Here is a 22,124-nt window from a genome sequence, read left to right as displayed (position 1 = left end):
TTGTTCTTAGTGTTATTATCTGTGTCCTTAGCTCCTTGTGGCAGCAGTCCCAGGTACTCTGGTGTGTGAGAGGGCAGTTCCCCAGCTGGGGGGGGGTCACCGGCAGATTAGCGATTAACTGGTCTTGTGAAAAGTTAATTCTCTTGTAGAGTTAAACTGGGCATTACTGACTTAAACCACTTATCAGGCAGGCGCAATTAATGGAGAGAGAGGAGAAGAGGGACTGAGGGGCACAGAGAGGGGAGAAGAGGGACTGAGGGGCACAGAGAGAAGAGAAGAGGGATTGAGGGGCACAGAGAGAGAGGAGGAGAGGGATTGAGGGGCACAGAGAGAGAGGAGGAGAGGGATTGAGGCACAGAGAGAGAGGAGGAGAGGGACTGAGGGGCACAGAGAGAGAGGAGGAGAGGGACTGAGGCACAGAGAGAGAGGGGAGAGGGACTGATGGGCACAGAGAGAGAGGGGAGAGGGACTGAGGCACAGAGAGAGAGGGGAGAGGGATTGAGGCACAGAGAGAGAGGAGGAGAGGGATTGAGGCACAGAGAGAGAGGAGGAGAGGGACTGAGGGGCACAGAGAGAGAGGAGGAGAGGGACTGAGGCACAGAGAGAGAGGGGAGAGGGATTGAGGCACAGAGAGAGAGGGGAGAGGGACTGAGGCACAGAGAGAGAGGAGGAGAGGGATTGAGGCACAGAGAGAGAGGAGGAGAGGGATTGAGGCACAGAGAGAGAGGGGAGAGGGATTGAGGCACAGAGAGAGAGGGGAGAGGGATTGAGGCAGAGAGAGAGAGGGGAGAGGGACTGGGGCACAGAGAGAGAGGAGGAGAGGGATTGAGGCACAGAGAGAGAGGGGAGAGGGATTGAGGCACAGAGAGAGAGGAGGAGAGGGATTGAGGCACAGAGAGAGAGGGGAGAGGGATTGAGGCACAGAGAGAGAGGAGGAGAGGGATTGAGGCACAGAGAGAGAGGGGAGAGGGATTGAGGCACAGAGAGAGAGGAGGAGAGGGATTGAGGCACAGAGAGAGAGGAGGAGAGGGATTGAGGCACAGAGAGAGAGGGGAGAGGGATTGAGGCAGAGAGAGAGAGGGGAGAGGGACTGGGGCACAGAGAGAGAGGAGGAGAGGGATTGAGGCAGAGAGAGAGAGGGGAGAGGGACTGGGGCACAGAGAGAGAGGAGGAGAGGGATTGAGGCACAGAGAGAGAGGGGAGAGGGATTGAGGCACAGAGAGCACTACAGCCCCGGTCACCCCTGAGAACCAGTGAGCAGAGCTCCCAGCACCACAAGACCCTGCTGAGCCAGAGCTGAGCCCAGAGAAGAGCCCTCAGCCAGCTGGTCCTGAAGCTCACTGACAGCAACACCCACCACACACACAGCACAACACAACACACACAGCACTGCGTCCCCCACTGGGACACACACACACTGGAATGTCTCAGGATCCTAAACAGAAAATAAACACCAGCTGAATATTTTCAATTCAATTCAATTCAATTCAAGGTGCTTTATTAGCATGAATATCTGACCAGGGTGAGAGTCAAGGAGAAACAGACCCCGCTGAAGTCCAGAGGAGGAGGATGTCCACGGTCCCGTGGGGCTGTAATGCCTCTATCCGCCCAGGCGAGGGAGCTCCCCGCCCCTGATCAGCCCGAGAAGCCGGGCGCTGCGGGGGCGGGGGCGGGGTCGGTCTTTCCGAACCGGACAACAATCACCGCGCTTTCAGCACCGATACCCGACCCGCTCCTCGGCGTCAGCCGCCGGCCTGCTCCGAAAGCGATCGTCAACTTACTAAACCTGTTCCCCCCCAGCCGAGCTCAAGAAAGGCAGCGGGTCGAACTCGCTCGCAAAACCGTTTCAATGACACTGCCGACGTCTTCATCGACCCGATCGACTGGACACACCGCCGCTACGATACCAGCGAGCAATAATAGAGCGAAATCGATATTTAGTCGCTCTTTAATTCGGACTTTCTTTCTGTTTTTGGTTGACAGTGATGGGGGTCGGGGCAGATCACGTCGCCGCCGGCATCCCGCAAAGTAGGCAGGTCACCTGGCAGCTCCGACCTGTACCCGTTCAAAAATTGCTCTCGCTTGTCGTGGCGAGGACTCGGGCGTCACCCCGGGTCGTTATTTTCCTTACTCATTAGTTTAAGGCATGCCGGGTACAGGGCGAGGAGAGGGAGCCGGCCCGGGCGCCGAGCTGCCCCGGTCAGGGTGGGAGTGAAGGAGCCGCGCTCGCCTCTCCGATATGACGCTGAGGCTAAAGGTGGAAGTCAGGATTGTGCGCTGATGTGGTGAAAGGGGATTAGAGTCTATACGCGTCTTACAACAGGTCAAAAATGTACAAAAACGACTATCCTCGCTGTTATGCAAATTTACGGTCTAGCCGCGGAGGTCTATGGGAGAAGTTGAAGGCGTTTCCCCCCGGCGTGCATGATGGTAGTTGGAGTTCTTTTTTTCCTTTTCCCAGCGGCATTACAGGAACAGATCTATGGACTCGGTCGTTAGGACTGATCTTCTTATGTGACTTAACACTGCAACAGATGAGGACGCCCGACGTTTATGAGAGCAGTCAAGCGCATTGATAAAGCAGTTCTGTGCTGTCAGAAAACACGGGTGAGAGTCGAGTCGACGAGCTCGGAACAGTGGTGAAAGGGTAAAATGTTTGTAGATGTTATACTGATTACACATGCTTTGGCAACACTGTAATTACCAGTCATGCCAATAAAGCTGTTTGAATTTGAAGACTTGAGTATTATTGGCTTTAAAATCAGTTCAAATATAAACAGCATTAAAATTATTTTACCACAAGCAGTCACTGAATTCACATCAGTCAATGTCATTAATATATAATTATAATTCTTCTGCACACCAAACTCATAGCGCTGTACAGGTAATGGGGATCCCCTCCACCACCACCAGTGTGTACCCCACCTGGATGATGCTCCAGTCTGCTCACACACACCAGCTCTCAGTGGGGAGGAGAGTGATGAAGCCAGTTCAGAGAGGGGGGTTATTAGGAGGCAATGATTGGTAAGGGCCAGGGGGTAATTTGGCCAGGACACCAGGGTTACACCCCTACTCTTTTCGAGAGACACCCTGGGATTTTTAATGACCACAGAGAGTCAGGACCTCGATTTTACGTCTCATCTGAAGGACGGCGCCTGTTTACAGTCTAGTGTCCCCGTCACTATACTGGGGCATTAGGACCCACATGGACCGCAGGGTGAGCGCCCCCTGCTGGTCCCACTAACACCTCTTCCAGCAGCAGCCTCAGCTCTCCCAGGAGTCTCCCCTCCAGGTTCTGGCCAGGCTCACACCTGCAGATATGGCTGCTGGCAATAATAATTAATATAGGAAACAGAGCTGTGTTAATTAACCCCAGACTAAACTCCACTCAGAGCTGATCAACCTCCCCCTTAATCCACCTGATGAAGCAGTTTCTCTCTCCTCGCTGAGCTGTGTGCGCTGGGGGGTGAGGAGGTGTCTCTGATCTGTGTGCAGTGGGGGGTGAGGTGTGTGAGGATCAAAGTGACTGTTTTTAACACCCATTAGGTCTGTCTGTGTTAAATATGTTGAAGTTTAACCCCAATGGCATTCAGGGATGTGGGGGTGCTGAACGCTTCGGCTCTCTCTCCGGCACTGTCCGTCCCTCCGCGGCCGCCGTAGCGCCTGGGTCCTCGCGCTGACTTCCCCCCGCCCCGCCCCCCCCTCACAGTGACAAGATGGCGGACCTCTCCCTGGATGAGCTGATACGGCTGCGAGGTCTGAACGGCAAAGGAAACGCCAGGTGAGTCCGAGCCGTGCGACGGGAAAGAGCCGCGTTTGTTGACGGGGCTCTGAGAGGGAGCCGAGAATTTGTGTTTGTTGCTGTTTTGTTTTTCTGGATATTTTCGCTTTGTTGCAAACCGTCGCGTCTCCTGTTTAACACCTCACTGGTGGGGTCCCGCCTCCCCGCTCGCGGCTGATTGGCTGGACCGCCTTGGGTTCTGTTCCCTCATTGGCTCTTCCGGCCGGGCCAGCGCCTTGATTGGCCGAGCTCGCCGTCCATCTTCTCCTTCGAGAATCGCGTCGACCAAATTCGCTTTATTAAAACAGCCCAAAACAATGAAAGTTAACCGGCTGAGCACGTCTGCTCGGTGGCAGAACAAAGAGAGGGGTACGGGGGGGCTGTAGGAAGGGATAAGGGCCGATTAGCGGCGCGGGCAGAGCTGTGAATCTCTCACATGGGGATTTTATATCCTTGTGAGACGCACATACGTGGAAATGTCCCGAACTCCACTCCCGGATGGAGAGGCGTGATCCGCTCACGGGAGGTGCCGTGGTTTCGCCTGCCGATGGTGTGTAGCGCAGGGGGGGCAGAGGTGGGGCCGAGCCAGCGGAGGGGAAAAGGACAGAGTTTGAAAGCCGGAGGAAGACCCTGTAAAGGCCGCCTGCTGCGGCAGTATGGCCGTACGCAGACGCCTCTGGTCGCCATGGTCCGGCGGCCTGCGAGACGGATGTCGGGCAGGGGTCTCCGGATCTGAGCCTCTTCCTGTCGGGACCTCAGGACTCAGTTCACGACTTCAGAGCTGTGAAAGCAGCGAGCTGCAAGCTGAGACTGGAACTACCCCCCACCAAGGCACGCTGTGCACAAAGAGTGGGGGGTGACTGGAGCACATTGGCCCGCCTGTGCTGTGGGGGCCGATCCAGGGGAAGGTTCAGGGATCAGTGAGCTCCCAGGCAGCTCCCACCATGACAGCCCGGGCCGCCAGGCGTCAGAACAGCTTCTGCCCCAGAGCCGGGCGCCTCACGGTCCGCTCACTGTGCACAACACGCCTCTGCACTCTGCGCTGCTGTCTCGGGCGGCCATGTGCTTCTGTTCCCTGCCACATGGTTAGTCAACAAAAAACATGATATTTATGATGTCCCATTTTGCAATGTACCATTTACCTAAATCTCCCCCTGGCCTTTACCGGTCACGGCCTCCTAATAATTCCTGTCTGCGAACTGGCTCCATCCCTCTGCTCTCCTCCCCACTGAGAGCTGGGGTGTGGGGAGCGGACTGGCGCATCATCCAGGTGGGGGTGGAGGGGATCCCCATGACCTGTACAGCGCTGTGGGTGGAGTGCCCAGAAAAGCACTTGATAAGTGTAAGGGATTTTATTATCACTCTAATAATATTATTACCACCTCCTTGCTAGTGGCCTGCTGTCCCGAGAGATCAGTGCGATTGAGAGTCCCAGTGGACACGTACACACGTGCTGCGCTCGAGGGGTTTCGGTCGTCCAAAGCTGTGGGTGTGCAGGCGTGTGTCCGGCGCTGTAGCTCAGTGTGGACAGGCAGGACAGCGCTGACCTGCGTCTCTTGCTCTCTCCCTCTCAGACCGGTGGCGCGCGGGGGGGTGCGCTCCCGGATCGGCCCCCCGGTCTCCGCCTCCGCCTCCGTGCCCCCCCTGCTGTCCCGGGGGGCCGCGGGAGCCGGGGCGGGGGTCTTCGACGCCAGGCAGAAGATCGGGGTGACGGACGCCCGCCAGAGGCTGGGAGGAGGTGAGGCAGCCGGGGCTCGAACCCGGGTTCTCCGAGCGCGGGGATGGGGCCCCGTCGGCCGGTCCTGGCCGCGCTGACCGGCACCCGCGGTCCTGTCGGGGCGCACACAGCGCTCCTGTCTTGGGGTCTCGCCGAGCTCCTCGTCTCGGGGGAACGGTCTTGGACTGTAGCTGCTGAGGCGCCTTTAAAACTCCTCACTCCCAGCGGCTTACAAGAAAACAGTTCAAACCAGTTAACAAAGACAGGAGACTGGCACAGCTGGTGATACACTTGAGCGTATATAATACCTTTAGAAGTAGCTGCACAAAATCACTTCAGATGGAAAGTAAAAGAACAGTCAAAGCACACAGTGACGCAGAGCTGGCACGATGCACCGAGGGACGGGCCACAGGCACCGACCCCATAACAGCAAGGCCGGTGTGGGAGGAGGAGTTTTGAGTCTGGGCTTTTCTCCGTGTCTGTCTCCCAGCCTCGGGAACGTTCCCCCTGAAAGACGCCCGCGAGAAGCTCACGCAGAAGGACGCGCGGCTCCGGATCCGGGGCGCGGTGCAGGACGCCAGGGAGATGATAAACTCGCGGAAGCAGCAGCAGCAGCAGCACGGCCAGCCGGCCGCCGTCAGGACGGCGCAGATCCCCCCGCACCAGCAAGGGTTAAACTCCCGGGTGGGCGGGGCCCAGGCGGTGGGCGGGGTCAAGAAGGTGGTGGACGCCCGCGATAGGCTGAGCCTCAAGCGGAGCATTGCCGTGGCCACGCCCACCGTGGGGGCGGCCATGCCCACCGTGAAGATCACCAAGACGATACAGGTAGGTTACTGCCTGCGCTGGCCGTGTCCGGTGTCCGGTGTCCGGTGTCCGGTGTCCGGTGTCCGGCAGCTCTCACAGGTCACCCCAGGCCACCCACCCACTGGCACTGCTGACCACAGACGGACCGCTCCGTGGGCCTTGAACTGGGTGATTTATCAGTGGCCCGTAGATCCTGCGGGACTGGGGCTCGGTCCCCCTGTTGGGAGCGCCGAGGCGTCCCAGAGCTCCCAGACGCGTCTGGGGAGGTCACCCTGGCCTGACACTGCCCTGCACTCTGACCCCTCTCCCTCTCCTCTGGCAGCAGAGGCCCGTGGGACTGACCAGCGGCGTCCGGATCAACATGGCGACGCGATCGGTGCCGGGACCGCAGGTGCTCTCGGGCGAGGAGGACGAGGGACCCTCCATCATTCCCAGCAAGCAGATGAAGATCACGACGACCAACGACCTGGCGCAGATGCGGGTCAGTGCCGGCCGTGCCGGTGTGGTACACGCCACGCCTCCGCGTGCGTCTGCCTAACCCGTCCCCCCGCCCTCTCTCCCTTGCAGCCAGGAGCCAGTGGTTCCCTGTTCTCCCTCCCTGGGCCCCTGACCAAGGTGGTCCAGAACGACACGTACACGGCACCCCCCTCCGCGCCCGCTGCCCCCCTCCTGACCTCGGGGTCCCAGGCTGCTCCGCTGCGGACCCACGCCCTCCAGGCGGTCTCCCGCACGCTCGTCAACCATCCACAAGGGGGCGGTACAGAGAGCACTGCGAGCGCACCCCCACAGGTACAGTCTGCTCCTGGGCATCTCTCTGTTTCTCATGTCCTTATCATTACTGACACCCCCTCACTCGGTGTGACTGGATTAACCCCCCCTCTTTCTCTCAGCCCGTCTTCAGTCCATTAGAAGGGACCAAGATGACTGTGAACAACCTGCACTCCCGGGTCACTGAGGAGGACATTGTGGTAAATAGCACTCCTTTACAGTATATTACACTAGTGCAGCACATGACACCTCTGATACAGTGAGTGAATAAGACTCTCTCAGTGCAGTGTTCATGTACTGGAGTGTCCAGTCAGTGTGTCTGTATTAACCCCTCTCTCTCTCAGTGCAGTGTTCATGTACTGGAGTGTCCAGTCAGTGTGTCTGTATGAACCCCTCTCTCTCTCAGTGCAGTGTTCATGTACTGGAGTGTCCAGTCAGTGTGTCTGTATGAACCCCTCTCTCTCAGTGCAGTGTTCATGTACTGGAGTGTCCAGTCAGTGTGTCTGTATGAACCCCTCTCTCTCTCAGTGCAGTGTTCATGTACTGGAGTGTCCAGTCAGTGTGTCTGTATTAACCCCTCTCTCTCTCAGTGCAGTGTTCATGTACTGGAGTGTCCAGTCAGTGTGTGTGTATGAATCCCTCTCTCTCTCAGTGCAGTGTTCATGTACTGGAGTGTCCAGTCAGTGTGTCTGTATTAACCCCTCTCTCTCTCAGTGCAGTGTTCATGTACTGGAGTGTCCAGTCAGTGTGTCTGTATGAACCCCTCTCTCTCAGTGCAGTGTTCATGTACTGGAGTGTCCAGTCAGTGTGTCTGTATGAACCCCTCTCTCTCTCAGTGCAGTGTTCATGTACTGGAGTGTCCAGTCAGTGTGTCTGTATGAACCCCTCTCTCTCTCAGTGCAGTGTTCATGTACTGGAGTGTCCAGTCAGTGTGTCTGTATGAACCCCTCTCTCTCTCAGTGCAGTGTTCATGTACTGGAGTGTCCAGTCAGTGTGTCTGTATGAACCCCTCTCTCTCTCAGTGCAGTGTTCATGTACTGGAGTGTCCAGTCAGTGTGTCTGTATGAACCCCTCTCTCTCTCAGTGCAGTGTTCATGTACTGGAGTGTCCAGTCAGTGTGTGTGTATGAACCCCTCTCTCTCTCAGTGCAGTGTTCATGTACTGGAGTGTCCAGTCAGTGTGTCTGTATTAACCCCTCTCTCTCTCAGTGCAGTGTTCATGTACTGGAGTGTCCAGTCAGTGTGTGTGTATGAATCCCTCTCTCTCTCAGTGCAGTGTTCATGTACTGGAGTGTCCAGTCAGTGTGTCTGTATTAACCCCTCTCTCTCTCAGTGCAGTGTTCATGTACTGGAGTGTCCAGTCAGTGTGTCTGTATGAACCCCTCTCTCTCAGTGCAGTGTTCATGTACTGGAGTGTCCAGTCAGTGTGTCTGTATGAACCCCTCTCTCTCTCAGTGCAGTGTTCATGTACTGGAGTGTCCAGTCAGTGTGTCTGTATGAACCCCTCTCTCTCTCAGTGCAGTGTTCATGTACTGGAGTGTCCAGTCAGTGTGTCTGTATGAACCCCTCTCTCTCTCAGTGCAGTGTTCATGTACTGGAGTGTCCAGTCAGTGTGTCTGTATGAACCCCTCTCTCTCTCAGTGCAGTGTTCATGTACTGGAGTGTCCAGTCAGTGTGTCTGTATGAACCCCTCTCTCTCTCAGTGCAGTGTTCATGTACTGGAGTGTCCAGTCAGTGTGTCTGTATGAACCCCTCTCTCTCTCAGTGCAGTGTTCATGTACTGGAGTGTCCAGTCAGTGTGTCTGTATGAACCCCTCTCTCTCTCAGTGCAGTGCTCATGTACTGGAGTGTCCAGTCAGTGTGTCTGTATGAACCCCTCTCTCTCTCAGTGCAGTGTTCATGTACTGGAGTGTCCAGTCAGTGTGTCTGTATGAACCCCTCTCTCTCTCAGTGCAGTGTTCATGTACTGGAGTGTCCAGTCAGTGTGTCTGTATGAACCCCTCTCTCTCTCAGTGCAGTGTTCATGTACTGGAGTGTCCAGTCAGGGTGTCTGTATTAACCCCTCTCTCTCAGTGCAGTGTTCATGTACTGGAGTGTCCAGTCAGTGTGTCTGTATGAACCCCTCTCTCTCAGTACAGTGTTCATGTACTGGAGTGTCCAGTCAGTGTGTCTGTATGAACCCCTCTCTCTCTCAGTGCAGTGTTCATGTACTGGAGTGTCCAGTCAGTGTGTCTGTATGAACACCTCTCTCTCTCAGTGCAGTGTTCATGTACTGGAGTGTCCAGTCAGGGTGTCTGTATTAACCCCTCTCTCTCAGTGCAGTGTTCATGTACTGGAGTGTCCAGTCAGTGTGTCTGTATGAACCCCTCTCTCTCTGGCAGGAGCTGTTCTGTGTGTGTGGGGCTCTGAAACGAGCTCGGCTGGTGAAGGCCGGGGTGGCCGAGGTGGTGTTTGTGAAGAAGGAGGATGCCGTCTCTGCCTACAGGAAGTACAACAACCGCTGCCTGGACGGTATGGCGGGCCGTGGCTCTGGGGGGGAGATCAGTTGGGAAGTCGTGTTGAGGACGGTCGAGGGTGGGGTGTTGAGGAGGGGTGAACTGAGGACTGTGAGGGGTGGTGTTCAGGTTTTGCAGGAGCTCGGGGGGCAGCTGGGTTTGGGGTCTGGAGGCGAGGGGAGAACACGGCGCTGCAGCGTGTGAACTTGTGTGTGCGGATTCATGGAGTAGGAGGCACTCATGAGGAAACCTTCCTGTCCCTCAGGCCAGCCGATGAAGTGCACCCTGCACATCCAGGGCAACGTCATCACCTCCGACCAGCCCATACTGCTGTGAGTGTCTTCCCTCTCCTGCTGACTGCAGCGGCCAGTCAGGGTGTCTGTCCTGAAGGGTTACAGGTTCTTTCTCTGTTCGGCACAAATGCGACATTTCAGTGTGTGCTGCTGATAGGCCCAGGGGCCTGCAGAGGCCAACTGCTTATCTTAAGAATCCCAAAACTGTTTTGTGTAGAAGGCCAATTATAACTACCTGCTTGAAGAAAACACTGATATAGCTTAGTTACGTAGACATCTTCCAATTAATGGTTAACCAGCAATTAATTAAAACTGAAGTTTTTATTCTTTTTGAGACTTAAGCTCTTTGTATGCCTTATCCAGTAAGTGTATAAAAGGTCAGCAGTAACTTTTCTAGTGCTTCCCTATGGCCAAATATACAGTAAACTCCTCTCCTGCCCAGCAGTAAGGTCTCCAGGGGATTCAGTGTCAACCCCTCTCTCTCTCTCTCCCAGGAGGCTCAGCGACAGTCCAGGGGTGAAGAAGGATACTGGCCCCCCCGAGCTGCGCCGCCTGGGCCCGAGGCCCCCGTCCTCACAGCCCCCTCCCGAAGTGGACCCCCAGACTGTCCTCCGCGCCCTGTTCAAGACCTCGCCTGCCCCTCCCCCGGACAGCACAGCCCAGCCCACCGCCTTCCGCATCAAGATCTGACCTGTGGGCTGAAGTCGCTCAGACCTCTGTCCAGACACACCCACACAGGTCCAGACACACTCACACACACACTCTGACACCCACACAGGTCCAGACACACACTCTGACACCCACACAGGTCCAGAGACACCCACACACCCACACACACTCTGACACCCACACACACACTCTGACACCCACACAGGTCCAGAGACACCCACACACCCACACACACTCTGACACCCACACACACACTCTGACACCCACACAGGTCCAGAGACACCCACACCCACACACACTCTGACACCCACACACACACTCTGACACCCACACAGGTCCAGAGACACCCACACCCACACACACTCTGACACCCACACAGGTCCAGAGACAGCCACACACACAGACACACACACTCTGACACCCTCACAGGTCCAGAGACACCCACTCAGGTCCAGACACACACACACCCACAGACACCCACTCAGGTCCAGACACACACACACCCACAGACACCCACGCACAGGTCCAGACACACTTACACGCAGACAGGTCCAGACACACCCACACACACTCTTGACACCCACAGACACCCCCACAGGTCCAGACACCCCCACACCCACACACACAGACACAGACCCTGCTGACACACACACAGGCCCACTCCGTTCTGTACCCACACATTGTGACAGGACGTAGCCGGCCTCGACCGGGGTTCCCCCAGGGGTGTCTGGGGTGTGTCTGTGGGACCCCAGAGGCCCACGTGATGCCGGGCTCAGCCTGAGCAGAGACCCCCGGGCAGGGCGCCCCGGGTCAGGTCAGGAGAGGCTCCAGCCCACTGACGGGGCGAGGCCCGGCGCGCGGGGGTCTGGGGCCGGGGTTTCGGGGGTCACAGGGCTGCACTGTGTCGTGGGGCCCCTCTTGTGGACCCCAATGCTGTGAGGTTCTGTAACGCTGTCGGTGTGGAGCGCAGGCGACCGCAGAGCTTTCTCTCTCTCCTGAGGTTTCTGGGGGGACGGCGCCGGGGGCTCCCCTTCCCGTCGGAGGAGTTTCTCAGCCGGGAGCCGCGCTGCGGGCGGGGGCATTCTCGGCCAGGTCTCTCCCCGCTGGTCCGCGGCGCCCCTGGTGTCCGCTCGCCGCTCGCTCTCCGTCCTGCGGCGTCCACTCGCTCTCGCTGACCGGCACCCAGACGCGGACGGTCAGGGTCCCTCCGTCTGCCCGACCCCCTCTCCCTCGCTCTCTCTCTGTGGCAGTTCTGTTTCATTTTTGTCCTTCCTCCCTCTCCTTGTTGTCGGGACTGAGGAAGGTGTGAAAGTTACTTGTTTCTGAATAAATGTTTGTTTATAGAAAGCCGAGGCTGCGTCTGTGGTTTTTAAAGTGTTGTTTTGGGTGTTTTCCCTCCTCTGATGTCTAGCTGCCCTGAAATAGTTACCAGTCTGACATGGTGATACTAATGTTTGGCCATTCAGTGTGTTACTGGCGTTAATTTCATCGACAGACATTTTTAATGTAGGCGTATTTCCTCTATATAAAATCACGCCATTGGGCCTGAAAGTGCGCTGGTATTTACTGCAATAACAAGAAGCGGAAGTTGGTACAGCGACTACAATTCCCGATGTCCCATCCCCCCACCTAGTGTCCCCCACTATTGGCGTCATTTCCGTTTCCTTTCCACAATCAAAGCAAAGATGGCGCCGTCCAAAACGAAACATGGGAGTGCTTCTGCGGAGATTCCTGGCGGCTTCACAGGTAAAATAACCGCGGTTTTGTTGAAACGGGGTGGGGAGGTGAATTAACCAGACCAGAGCTACAGGAGATGGAGGTCCGAGCGAACGAGGATAGCCAGCATATGAGTTTCGATGAGCGAACAGCCTCGGAGCGCGGTGTCCACGCTGGCGGTGTGCGTGAACCTTCCTGCTGTATGAGCAAAGTCAGCCAAGCGGCCGCAGGATCTTCAACAACGAATTAAACACCTATATAGCCGGACGCAAGGCGCAAAGTAAGCGCCACTGTCCGTGTACTGTTACAGTTGGGCGTGAACTCTGCTAGTGAGAGTGAAGGCGGTAACTCCACTGTCCCTGCAGTAACTGCAGCCGTTAGCACGACACTGTCCGGCTGGCACTGGAAATGCGACTCCCGAGAAAACCTCTTTACAGTAGCTCCTTACAGTGATAACAGACCGTCGACTGTGCAGCCGAGACAGGTCACAGTCGAGCCGGGTTCGCAGAGAACTGATCGCCGGACCTCACCCGGGGTACCGGCTTCGACAACATAGCGGGGCAGCTGGTGTAAATAATCTCCTCCTGTTCCCTGGTTTTAAAAATGTAGTTTCCCTTGTGTCCTGTGGTTCTGGTTCTGAACTAGATGTCCCCGGCTGATCGTGTGGGCCGTGTCAGTTTTACTGTCAACAGACAGCGGTGGTTCTCCTACTGTTCACATAATGGGGCTGTTTGTGCAGTTACACTTTGTGTTGATCTGTGTGCCTCCACTCCCTCTCTCCCCAGCTCTCCCAGTGCAGTTCTCCCAGTCCAGTCAGGCCCATCACTGGCTGTATCTGAAGGAGCACAGAGTCCGAGCGGAGAGCGGTGTCACGCGGCCCCTCGACCGGACCCTCTTCGTGCTCAACGTCCCCCCGTACTGTTCAGAGGTGTGGACTGGACCCTTGACTTAATGCTGTCAAGCAGTGTGTGCACAATAAGAGAGATCACTTTAATGTACCGGGAACCCAGGGGCGGTCCAGCAGAACGGTGTCACGTCTCGCCCTCAGCCTGTGTGCAGGCTCATGTTCACCTGAGCGTGAGGTCCAGTACATGAGGAGCTCCTGCCCTGACAAAGACCCACCCCTGGTGACTGAGCTGGACCGAGGCGTGTGCAGGACACTGTGAGCTGCACTCACCCAGTGTGGCAGAAAGCAGGGGCTGTAAGACTTGTGTTAGGTTTTACTGGACATACAGTACTATTCTCTCACGGGTACAGCAGACTCAAGGGCTCTGGTCTAACACTATTGTGTACAGAACTATAAGAATATAAGAGAGGGTTTTCAGCACCCACACTGTTGTGAAGACTCTTTTTAATGTCCAGGCTGGAGGTTACTGTACATTAAACTGCAATGTGTTATAATATAAGATCACTTTATTGGCCCTAGACAATTTCTTGTATTAGGAGTTTGTCTTTTCACATACGCCAACTTGCTCACCGTGAGACACACAGACAGGGAGAGAAGCTGGGGGTCAGAGCGCAGGGTCTGCCATTTATATGGCGCCCCTGAAGCAGCTGGGGTGAAGGGCCTGGCTCAGGGGCCCAGTGGAGGTTTTCTCTGCTGACCGGGGATGACTCAAAGGTCACGTTCTCCCAGGACAGCTGAGACCGGGTTTGGCACCAGCCTGCCAGCTCTTCCACAGAGTACTGGAGGCCGGTGTTTTCTGGAGGACATGCAAAGCTGAAGAAAGAGATCTGTGTTCCTGTGTGTCCCTCTCACTCTCTCTATCTCTCTCTCTCACTCTCTCTGGGCAACAGGAGTGTCTGCTGCGCCTGTTCTCTCCCTGTGGGCCGGTACAGTCTGTTGAGCTGAGAGAGAGGCCCGGCCCAAAGGAACAGTCAGAACCCGAGCTGTCTAAATACTTCCGCAAGCCCCGAAACAAGGTACTGCTGTCTCCCCTCGTCTCTCTCCTCCCGTCTCCCCCTGCCCCAGTAATAACCCCTCTATCCCATGTCTCTTCTCTCAGGGCTTCAGTGTGGCCTACGTTGTGTTTAAAAAAGCATCCAGTGTTGCTGCTGCCAAAAAACTGCGACCTGAGACTCCGCTGGTCCTCTCCACCACCCAGCACCCCCTCAGAACAGGGCTTCAAAGTGAGGTTACAGCCAGCTTGACTCTCCTCTCTCCAGCTCCAGTGTCCAGTCTCTGTCTGTAACCCCACTGTCCCCCTGACACAGGACACAGAGGTGCAGACGTGTTGTTACAGACTGAGGGTCTGTTCAGGAGTGATGATGATGATGAAGGGTGTCAGTGTGGGGCTCTGGGTGACTCTATCCTCTCTCCAGCTCCAGTGTCCAGTCTCTGTCTGTAACCCCACTGTCCCCCTGACTGCAGGACACAGAGGTGCAGACGTGTTGTTACAGACTGAGTTTCTGTTCAGCTGCTCTGCAGGTGTTGCTCTTGTGCTGATGGTCTTTATTTCTCTGTCCCGTCTCCTTCCCCCCTCTCAGAGTGGATAGAAGACTACAGCGCCTCCATTGTGCAGGCGGATGAACTGCAGGCTGCAGTGGACCAGTACATGCAGGAGTATGACAGGAGAGTGGAGGAGGTGAGGACTGCAGGGGTGGGATGTTTCATTACTGTTTGTTTTCTAAATGACCGACTAATGAACTTCACTATAACACAGTTGGAATCCTTTTGAAAGTCCCCTTTCGGTTGTGATGCCTTTGAGCTGTTCCGTTGTGTGTGGAGCCAGGACTGCAGCGGTCTCCCTTTCATGCCGTCCCTTGCGATGAGCAGAGGCACTATTTTGTCTGAGGGTGCGGTTCGGTCTCCCCAGGAGGCGAAGCGCGAGGCGGAGGAGGAGGGGAAGCCGGACGAGGAGGGCTGGGTGAAGGTGTCCCGGCGGGGGCGGCGCCCTGCCCGCCCCCACACCGAGGCGGCCAATCAGAGGGCCCTGGAGAGGGAGAGGAGGAAGAGGGCCAGGAAGGAGCTGCTGAACTTCTACAGCTGGCAGCACCGCGAGACGCAGAGAGAGCGTGAGTCAGCGGCGCGGTGCGCGGGGGGCCGGGGGGGGCGCGGGGGCCGGCCGGCGCTAACCGGCTCTCTGTCCCCGCAGACATCGCCGAGCTGCGCAGGAAGTTCGAGGAGGACAAGCAGAGAATCGCCGTGCTGCGCGCGCAGAGGAAGTTTCGACCGTACTGACCCCCTCGCCCCCCTCTGGCCGCGGCCCGGCCTGTGTTCCTGCCCTGTACCCAGTTCCTGCTGCTCACGACAAATAAACACACCCCCAGCTCGCAGGCGTCTGCTTTATTCACTGTTCACAGCTGATCCCACACACTGGACTGGACAGTGTGCAGAGCACCGGTCAGTCACAGCCGGGCGCCGGGGGTTAGCGAGGGACGGGACTCCAGGAAGGCGCTGATGAGGGGGGCCACAGTCTCAGGGCTGTTCAGGTGCACATGGTGGTCTCCTGGGACCTCTACTATTTGGCACTGAGACAGACAGACAGACAGAGAGAGAGAGAGAGAGAGGGGGGTTAATACAGACACACTGACTGGACACTCCAGTACATGAACACTGCACTGAGAGAGAGAGGGGGGTTAATACAGACACACTGACTGGACACTCCAGTACATGAACACTGCACTGAGAGAGAGAGGGGTTCATACAGACACACTGACTGGACACTCCAGTACATGAACACTGCACTGAGAGAGAGAGGGGTTCATACAGACACACTGACTGGACACTCCAGTACATGAACACTGCACTGAGAGAGAGGGGTTCATACAGACACACTGACTGGACACTCCAGTACATGAACACTGCACTGAGAGAGAGGGGTTCATACAGACACACTGACTGGACACTCCAGTACATGAACACTGCACTGAGAGAGAGAGGGGTTCATACAGACACACTGACTGGACACTCCAGTACATGAACACTGCACTGAGAGAGAGAGGGGTTCATACAGGAACAGGGTGCTCCCTCACCTCTCTCAGGTTGTCTCTGTACCCCTGGAGCAGTGCTGAGGTCACGGCTTCCTGCTGGGGCTTCTGAATGTACCTCTTGCAAAAGCCGTCCTCAGCCCTGAGACACACAGACAGGTGTGAAGACGTCCCCCTTTCTCACGGACTCCTGCTGTCCCTGCTCTGGTGCGCTAACATACCGCAAGGCAAGAAGCACTACCAATTCAGTCAGCACAAAGAAGTATTTTTTTACCCTCTCGGCCTGGAATCACCAAACTGTGTTTTTCACATCTGGGGTCAGAGCTGCCACACAGGGGGGAGCACTGAGGTGTGGGCACACCCTACCGCCCCTCACCCCCTTCAGACAATCGTCTTCGCCCCCCAACAGAGGGCACAGAGCTCAGCCTGCGTGCCTGTAGCCTCCCTGGGTAGTGTTTACACCAAGGGTGGCAGGAGTGTGGAGGTGGCCGGGAGGAGAGAGAGCGTACGGAAAGGACAGTAGAGGTCATTCTCACAGAATTAAGAGCACCCTGGCCTGGATTCTGGACTGCAGTTCCAGAGCCTGATCCAGAGTGGCCCGTACGACGTTGGTCTAGAACAGAAAGAAACCCCGTTTTACGATTAAGCAGTGCAAACCGGGCTCAACACTGTTGTAAACAAAACTCAGAGCGACCCGGTCCGGCCCCTCCAGACTTCTGGGCCCAGAGTGACCCGGACCGGCCCCTGCAGACTCCCGGGCCCGGAGCGACCCGGACCGGCCCCTGCAGACTCCCGGGCCCAGAGTGACCCGGTCCGGCCCGTAGATGACCCCAGTGCTCAGACACAAGGACATCAGCCGCCAGGCAGCTCCTGCATGCCCCGCCCACAACCCCTCCCATGAGCCTTTGCAGCGGTCCAGGCGTCCACTCCAGTCCCGTGAGCCTCACTGTCCACTTTACTGACCGGTCGCCTCTCTGGTGCGTGAAAGCCTCTACGGCGGACCGCCCAGACCCCCAGAACTGACCCGGGGATCGGCCCGGACCGGAGGCGAGGGGCATCGGCCTCTCTCCCACCCTGACCGGGGCAGCTCGGCGCCGGGGCCCCCTCCCTCTCCTCGCCCTGTACCCGCCATGCCTTAAACTAATGAGTAAGGAAAATAACGACCCGGGGTGACGCCCGAGTCCTCGCCACGACAAGCGAGAGCAATTTTTGAACGGGTACAGGTCGGAGCTGCCAGGTGACCTGCCTACTTTGCGGGATGCCGGCGGCGACGTGATCTGCCCCGACCCCAGACAGCGTTAAAGACAGAACAACAGCAGGGGGCGCTAACCCTAACGGAGGGCACGACGATATGAGCACGGTCCTGCGCCCGTCGACCGCTGAACAGGGCCTGACTGTGTTCAGCTCCACAGGCAGCGTGGCCGAACCCGTCCCCCCCGCAGAAGCACTGGGGCTCGAGCGCACAGGCGGCGGGAGGACTGGGACAGGCAGACTCACCATGTTGATTCTGAAGTCTCTGCTGAAGACAACACCTGCGTCAGAACAACAGAGTCATTAACATCCTGCCACCTTCTGACTGCTTCATTCAGTACAGGGTCACAGACACACTGGACACTCCAGTACATGAACACTGCACTGAGAGAGAGAGGGGTTCATACACACACACTGACTGGACACTCCAGTACATGAACACTGCACTGAGAGAGAGAGGGGTTCATACAGACACACTGACTGGACACTCCAGTACATGAACACTGCACTGAGAGAGAGAGGGGTTCATACAGACACACTGACTGGACACTCCAGTACATGAACACTGCACTGAGAGAGAGGGGTTCATACAGACACACTGACTGACCTCCTTCCACTGGGGTGCTTCCCCGCTCCATGAGGATGCGAGCCGACTGCTCAGACAGAGAGGGGTTCGCAGTCAGTAACCTGAGAGAGAGAGACAGGGCTCAAGTGAGTGTCTGTGTTGGTAAAGCCTGGAGCGGATCAGACTGCTGTGGGGGAAAGGGGGTCTATTGCTCTGTGGCGACACACAGACAGAGTGAGGGGTGAGCACTCGAAGCTGACCGTTTCAGGGCGCTGTCATAGCTGTAGACCTTCTCACTCCTCCTCTCCTTGTCAAACTGCAGCTGCTCCTCAATCCCCTTCCGCACTGCAGTGGCCATCTCCTCCTGCAGAGAGCGAGGGGTTAATACACACTCTCCTCCTGCAGAGAGCGAGGGGTTAATACACACTCTCCTCCTGCAGAGAGCGAGGGGTTAATACACACACTCCTCCTGCAGAGAGCGAGGGGTTAATACACACTCTCCTCCTGCAGAGAGCGAGGGGTTAATACACACTCTCCTCCTGCAGAGAGCGAGGGGTTAATACACACACTCCTCCTGCAGAGAGCGAGGGGTTAATACACACTCTCCTCCTGCAGAGAGCGAGGGGTTAATACACACTCTCCTCCTGCACACTACTGTACACTGACACTGCACTGAGAGAGAGAGAGGGGTTAATACACACACTCCTCCTGCACAGTACTGTACACTGACACTGCACTGAGAGAGAGGGGTTAATACACACACTCCTCCTGCACACTACTGTACACTGACACTGCACTGAGAGAGAGAGAGGGGTTAATACACACACTCCTCCTGCACACTACTGTACACTGACACTGCACTGAGAGAGAGAGAGGGGTTAATACACACACTCCTCCTGCACACTACTGTACACTGACACTGCACTGACAGAGAGAGGGGTTAATACACACACTCCTCCTGCACACTACTGTACACTGACACTGCACTGAGAGAGAGAGAGGGGTTAATACACACACTCCTCCTGCACACTACTGTACACTGACACTGCAGTGAGTTCAAAGTGTTTATTGCACTCTAGCTGTCTCACCATTTCTGTAGGCAGGAAACCCAGGGCATCCAAGATCACAAATGAGTCCACCATCTCTGGGAAGACTGCGCTGAACTGCAACACAGCACACAGAGAGCTCACACACAGCAAGGGCACCTTAGCATAACAAATAGATTGAAACTTCTCACAACAAATACTCTGTACTCACCAATCCAGCCACATTGCTGCCTGAAACACAAACAGACACTAGTTAGAGGAGATACTGGTACCCTGGCACAGTGAGACACTGGTGCACTGGGCCACTGTTCTACTGAACCTGACACACTGACTCAGCGACACACTTACAGAGTGACACACTGGTGATGGACAGAAAGACTCGAGAGAGCGCTCACCCATACTGTGGCCAATGACCGAGAAGCGCTTCCACTCCAGAGCTGAAAACCACAAGGAAGAAAAGACAGAAATCAGAATCCCTGCAGATCACTGCTACAGCAGACACTGAGCACCAGATCACTGTGACAGCAAACACCGATGCAACAGATCACTGCTACAACAAACACAGAGGCACCAGATCACTGTGACAGGAGACACTTAGGCAGCAGACACTGAGGCAGCAGATCACTGTGACAGGAGACACTGAGGCAGCAGATCACTGAGGCACCAGATCACTGAGGCACCAGATCACTGAGGCACCAGATCACTGTGAGAGCAGATGACTAAGGCAGCAGATCACTGCGAGAGCAGTGCTGGGAGAGCCTGACCCTCGATGACGCGCCGCATGTCAGCCACGTAAGCCGGGAAGGTGTACAGGACTCCAGCGGGCCGGTGCGTGGAGAGGCCATGACCCGGGAAATCGATTGCCACACAGCGGCAGTCTGGGAGAGGGAGAGGGAGAGGGAGATTCACTTGCAGGCTGTAGAAAGAATCAAGGCTGGTCAGATGTGTTCTGATTCACACTGGAGTAAGTGCACCACAATACAATACACATTTCAACGCACTGCCACACAGCCTGGTCCAGTTTAATAAAGCCCATACCAGTCCAGTCCCATACAATCCAGTCCAGATCAATACAGGCCTGTCCAGTTGAGTCCAGTCCCATAAAATTCAGTTTAACACACTGAACATGAATGACTGTCCAGTCAAACACAGCCCTCTTGAGCCCAGCCCGATAAAACCACCCTGTCCTACCCAAGTCCAGCCTGGTCCAGGTATTAGCATGTCCCTTTCACTGACCTGCGGGCAGCAGGGGTATCAGCCTGTCGAAGGACCCAGCGTTGTCTGACCACCCATGCAGGCACAGCACTGGACGCCCGTCGCGAGGACCCCAGTCCTTGGCCGCGATGTGGCCCCAGGGGACAGGAAACTGCACCTCTCTGCAGGGCACTGTGGGTAGAGATTCAGGACAGACGTGGGCGGGGGATCTGCCCGCAGGCGGCACAACGGAGGGCTGGGACTGCCCGCGGCCCCTCACCTGCGTGCTTCATGCTGGACACGGAGGTGGACAGTCGCCTCACAGCCTGCAGCATTCCCCCCACCAGCTGAGGGTTCGAGAGGCACACAGAGAGCAGGACACAGGCGTCCATCAGTGTGTTCATCAGGGTAAACTAACGACCAGCCCCTGACCAACACCCTGCCAGACTGACCAACACTCAGAGTGACCACCTGCCTGACCAACACCCTGCCAGAGTCACCAACACCCTGCCAGAGTCACCAACACCCTGCCAGACTGACCAACACTCAGAGTGACCACCTGCCTGACCAACACCCTGCCAGACTGACCAACACACTGACTGAGTGTCTTGAGACACCCTGACAGACACACTGAGAGACACTGAGTGACACACTGACACACAGAGACACACTGAGGGACACCCTGACGGAGACACTAGTGACAGCCTGATGGAGACACACTGACACACAGAGACACACTGAGGGACACCCTGACGGAGACACTAGTGACAGCCTGATGGAGACACACTGACACACAGAGACACACTGAGGGACACCCTGACGGAGACACTAGTGACAGCCTGATGGAGACACACTGACACACAGAGACACACTGAGTGACACACTGAGGGACACCCTGACGGAGACACTAGTGACACCCTGATGGAGACACACTGACACACAGAGACACACTGAGGGACACCCTGACGGAGACACTAGTGACACCCTGACGGAGACACACTAGTGACTAGTGACACCCTGACGGATCTCCCAGCACTGTGTTCAGCCCCACTCTCGCGATCCGAGCCGCTGTCGTCATGTAGGAGCTGTTGTCGTGATGAATCCATCTTGTTTAAACGATCTGAGTCTCGGCCCTGCGATAACTAAAGACCAGGTTCAAACACCTGGATTGGCAAGACCAACGAATTACAGTGTTGGAAAAGCAGTCAGAATCAGTAAACATGTACGAACATTTAAAACAAGAAATGTATTTTGCTCACTCTGCTCCTCAGGCTGAGACAGGTGATCACGCACTGGGCTGCCAGCTCTATCTCATAAAGTTCCCTGTGCAGTCAAGGCAGAAATAGAAGTACTAAATGATGCAGTGTGTAAAAAGCGTTATTGAAAAGTCTTCTGGTCTAACCCACAATAAAACACCGCAAAACTGTATCGCAAACTTTACAGTGACCTCCGGCTTTCTTCCGCTTCTGTGCCACCTCCTAGAGGCCGTCTGGCCAATCAGAGTGTGCTGTCGCTCCCTCGAACGTCACTGTGCTCCAATCAGAGAACACTTTCTTGGCCGGGCAGTGACCAATCAGTGGGAGGAGGAGGCGGTGATTGACGGGGCGGCTAGCGTGTCAGAGGCCGGGAAGGCATTACGTCATTCTTACAGCTGTCATTTGAAATGACACCGCGATTGAAGTCAAAATGAAATCTCTTGAGCCTCATTCCCAAGTGATCTAATCGATTGGCCTTCTGTTAAACTGTTTACATTTTTGATGAGTCAAATCCTGATTAAATTAACCAACTTTCACAGGCTGTGCTTGGATTGAATTCAATATAGAAACAGAATTTCTTACCACGTGCATAATATATATGGAATAATAAAGACATTACATCAAAAATTAAAAGCGTGTT

At 55.9% G+C, this 22,124-nt stretch overlaps 3 protein-coding genes and 2 non-coding genes across 16 annotated transcripts; 3 read left to right on the top strand and 2 right to left on the bottom strand.

Moving 5' to 3' along the window:
• Positions 1-1,994: 1,994 nt before the first annotated feature.
• On the bottom strand, positions 1,995-2,148 carry LOC148648550 (U12 minor spliceosomal RNA). The gene has a single exon (XR_015926571.1). It is a non-coding gene; the product is annotated as a U12 minor spliceosomal RNA (small nuclear RNA).
• A 1,486-nt stretch (positions 2,149-3,634) lies between these two features.
• Positions 3,635-11,873, top strand: poldip3 (polymerase (DNA-directed), delta interacting protein 3). Of its 10 annotated transcripts, none has more exons than XR_015926507.1 (11): positions 3,635-3,781; positions 5,356-5,519; positions 5,989-6,323; positions 6,625-6,783; positions 6,870-7,091; positions 7,193-7,270; positions 9,451-9,580; positions 9,830-9,896; positions 10,352-10,595; positions 10,666-10,685; positions 10,840-11,873. XR_015926507.1 is itself a non-coding variant. In XM_088607015.1 (10 exons), exons 1-9 carry the CDS (start codon positions 3,717-3,719, stop codon positions 10,545-10,547), a joined length of 1,416 nt encoding a protein of 471 aa, XP_088463141.1. In that variant the 5' UTR covers positions 3,635-3,716; the 3' UTR covers positions 10,548-10,595; positions 10,666-11,873. The 10 variants fall into 10 exon arrangements, 3 of the variants coding, with proteins under 3 accessions (XP_088463141.1, XP_088463143.1, XP_088463140.1); XR_015926505.1 differs by having other exon boundaries at positions 10,774-11,873; XR_015926509.1 differs by lacking the exon at positions 10,666-10,685 and having other exon boundaries at positions 10,352-10,635; positions 11,076-11,873.
• Positions 11,874-12,162: 289 nt separating this feature from the next.
• On the top strand, positions 12,163-15,518 carry rrp7a (ribosomal RNA processing 7 homolog A). Its single transcript, XM_088607121.1, has 7 exons — positions 12,163-12,272; positions 13,028-13,170; positions 14,040-14,165; positions 14,249-14,372; positions 14,730-14,827; positions 15,059-15,257; positions 15,338-15,518. Exons 1-7 carry the CDS (start codon positions 12,212-12,214, stop codon positions 15,421-15,423), a joined length of 837 nt encoding a protein of 278 aa, XP_088463247.1. The 5' UTR covers positions 12,163-12,211; the 3' UTR covers positions 15,424-15,518.
• On the bottom strand, positions 15,514-21,728 carry serhl (serine hydrolase like). 3 transcript variants are annotated; one of them, XM_088607093.1, is made up of 13 exons: positions 21,459-21,728; positions 20,509-20,575; positions 20,271-20,420; positions 19,799-19,912; positions 19,430-19,471; positions 19,246-19,265; positions 19,077-19,151; positions 18,249-18,352; positions 18,031-18,110; positions 17,670-17,704; positions 16,709-16,785; positions 16,218-16,314; positions 15,514-15,713 (listed from the first exon to the last, which is right to left on the bottom strand). In XM_088607093.1, the coding sequence occupies exons 2-13, from the start codon at positions 20,561-20,563 to the stop codon at positions 15,591-15,593; spliced, it is 972 nt and encodes a 323-aa protein (XP_088463219.1). In that variant the 5' UTR covers positions 20,564-20,575; positions 21,459-21,728; the 3' UTR covers positions 15,514-15,590. The 3 variants fall into 3 exon arrangements, with proteins under 3 accessions (XP_088463219.1, XP_088463218.1, XP_088463220.1); XM_088607092.1 differs by having other exon boundaries at positions 21,488-21,728; XM_088607094.1 differs by lacking the exon at positions 20,509-20,575 and having other exon boundaries at positions 21,488-21,728.
• Positions 17,303-17,456, top strand: LOC148648547 (U12 minor spliceosomal RNA). Its single transcript, XR_015926570.1, has one exon. It is a non-coding gene; the product is annotated as a U12 minor spliceosomal RNA (small nuclear RNA).
• Positions 21,729-22,124: the final 396 nt, after the last annotated feature.

This window comes from Lepisosteus platostomus, chromosome 14, assembly GCF_059453375.1.
Source record: "Lepisosteus platostomus isolate fLepPlt1 chromosome 14, fLepPlt1.hap1, whole genome shotgun sequence".
Classification (NCBI taxonomy): Eukaryota; Metazoa; Chordata; class Actinopteri; order Semionotiformes; family Lepisosteidae; genus Lepisosteus; species Lepisosteus platostomus.
This window is presented reverse-complemented; position numbering and strand designations above follow the sequence as displayed.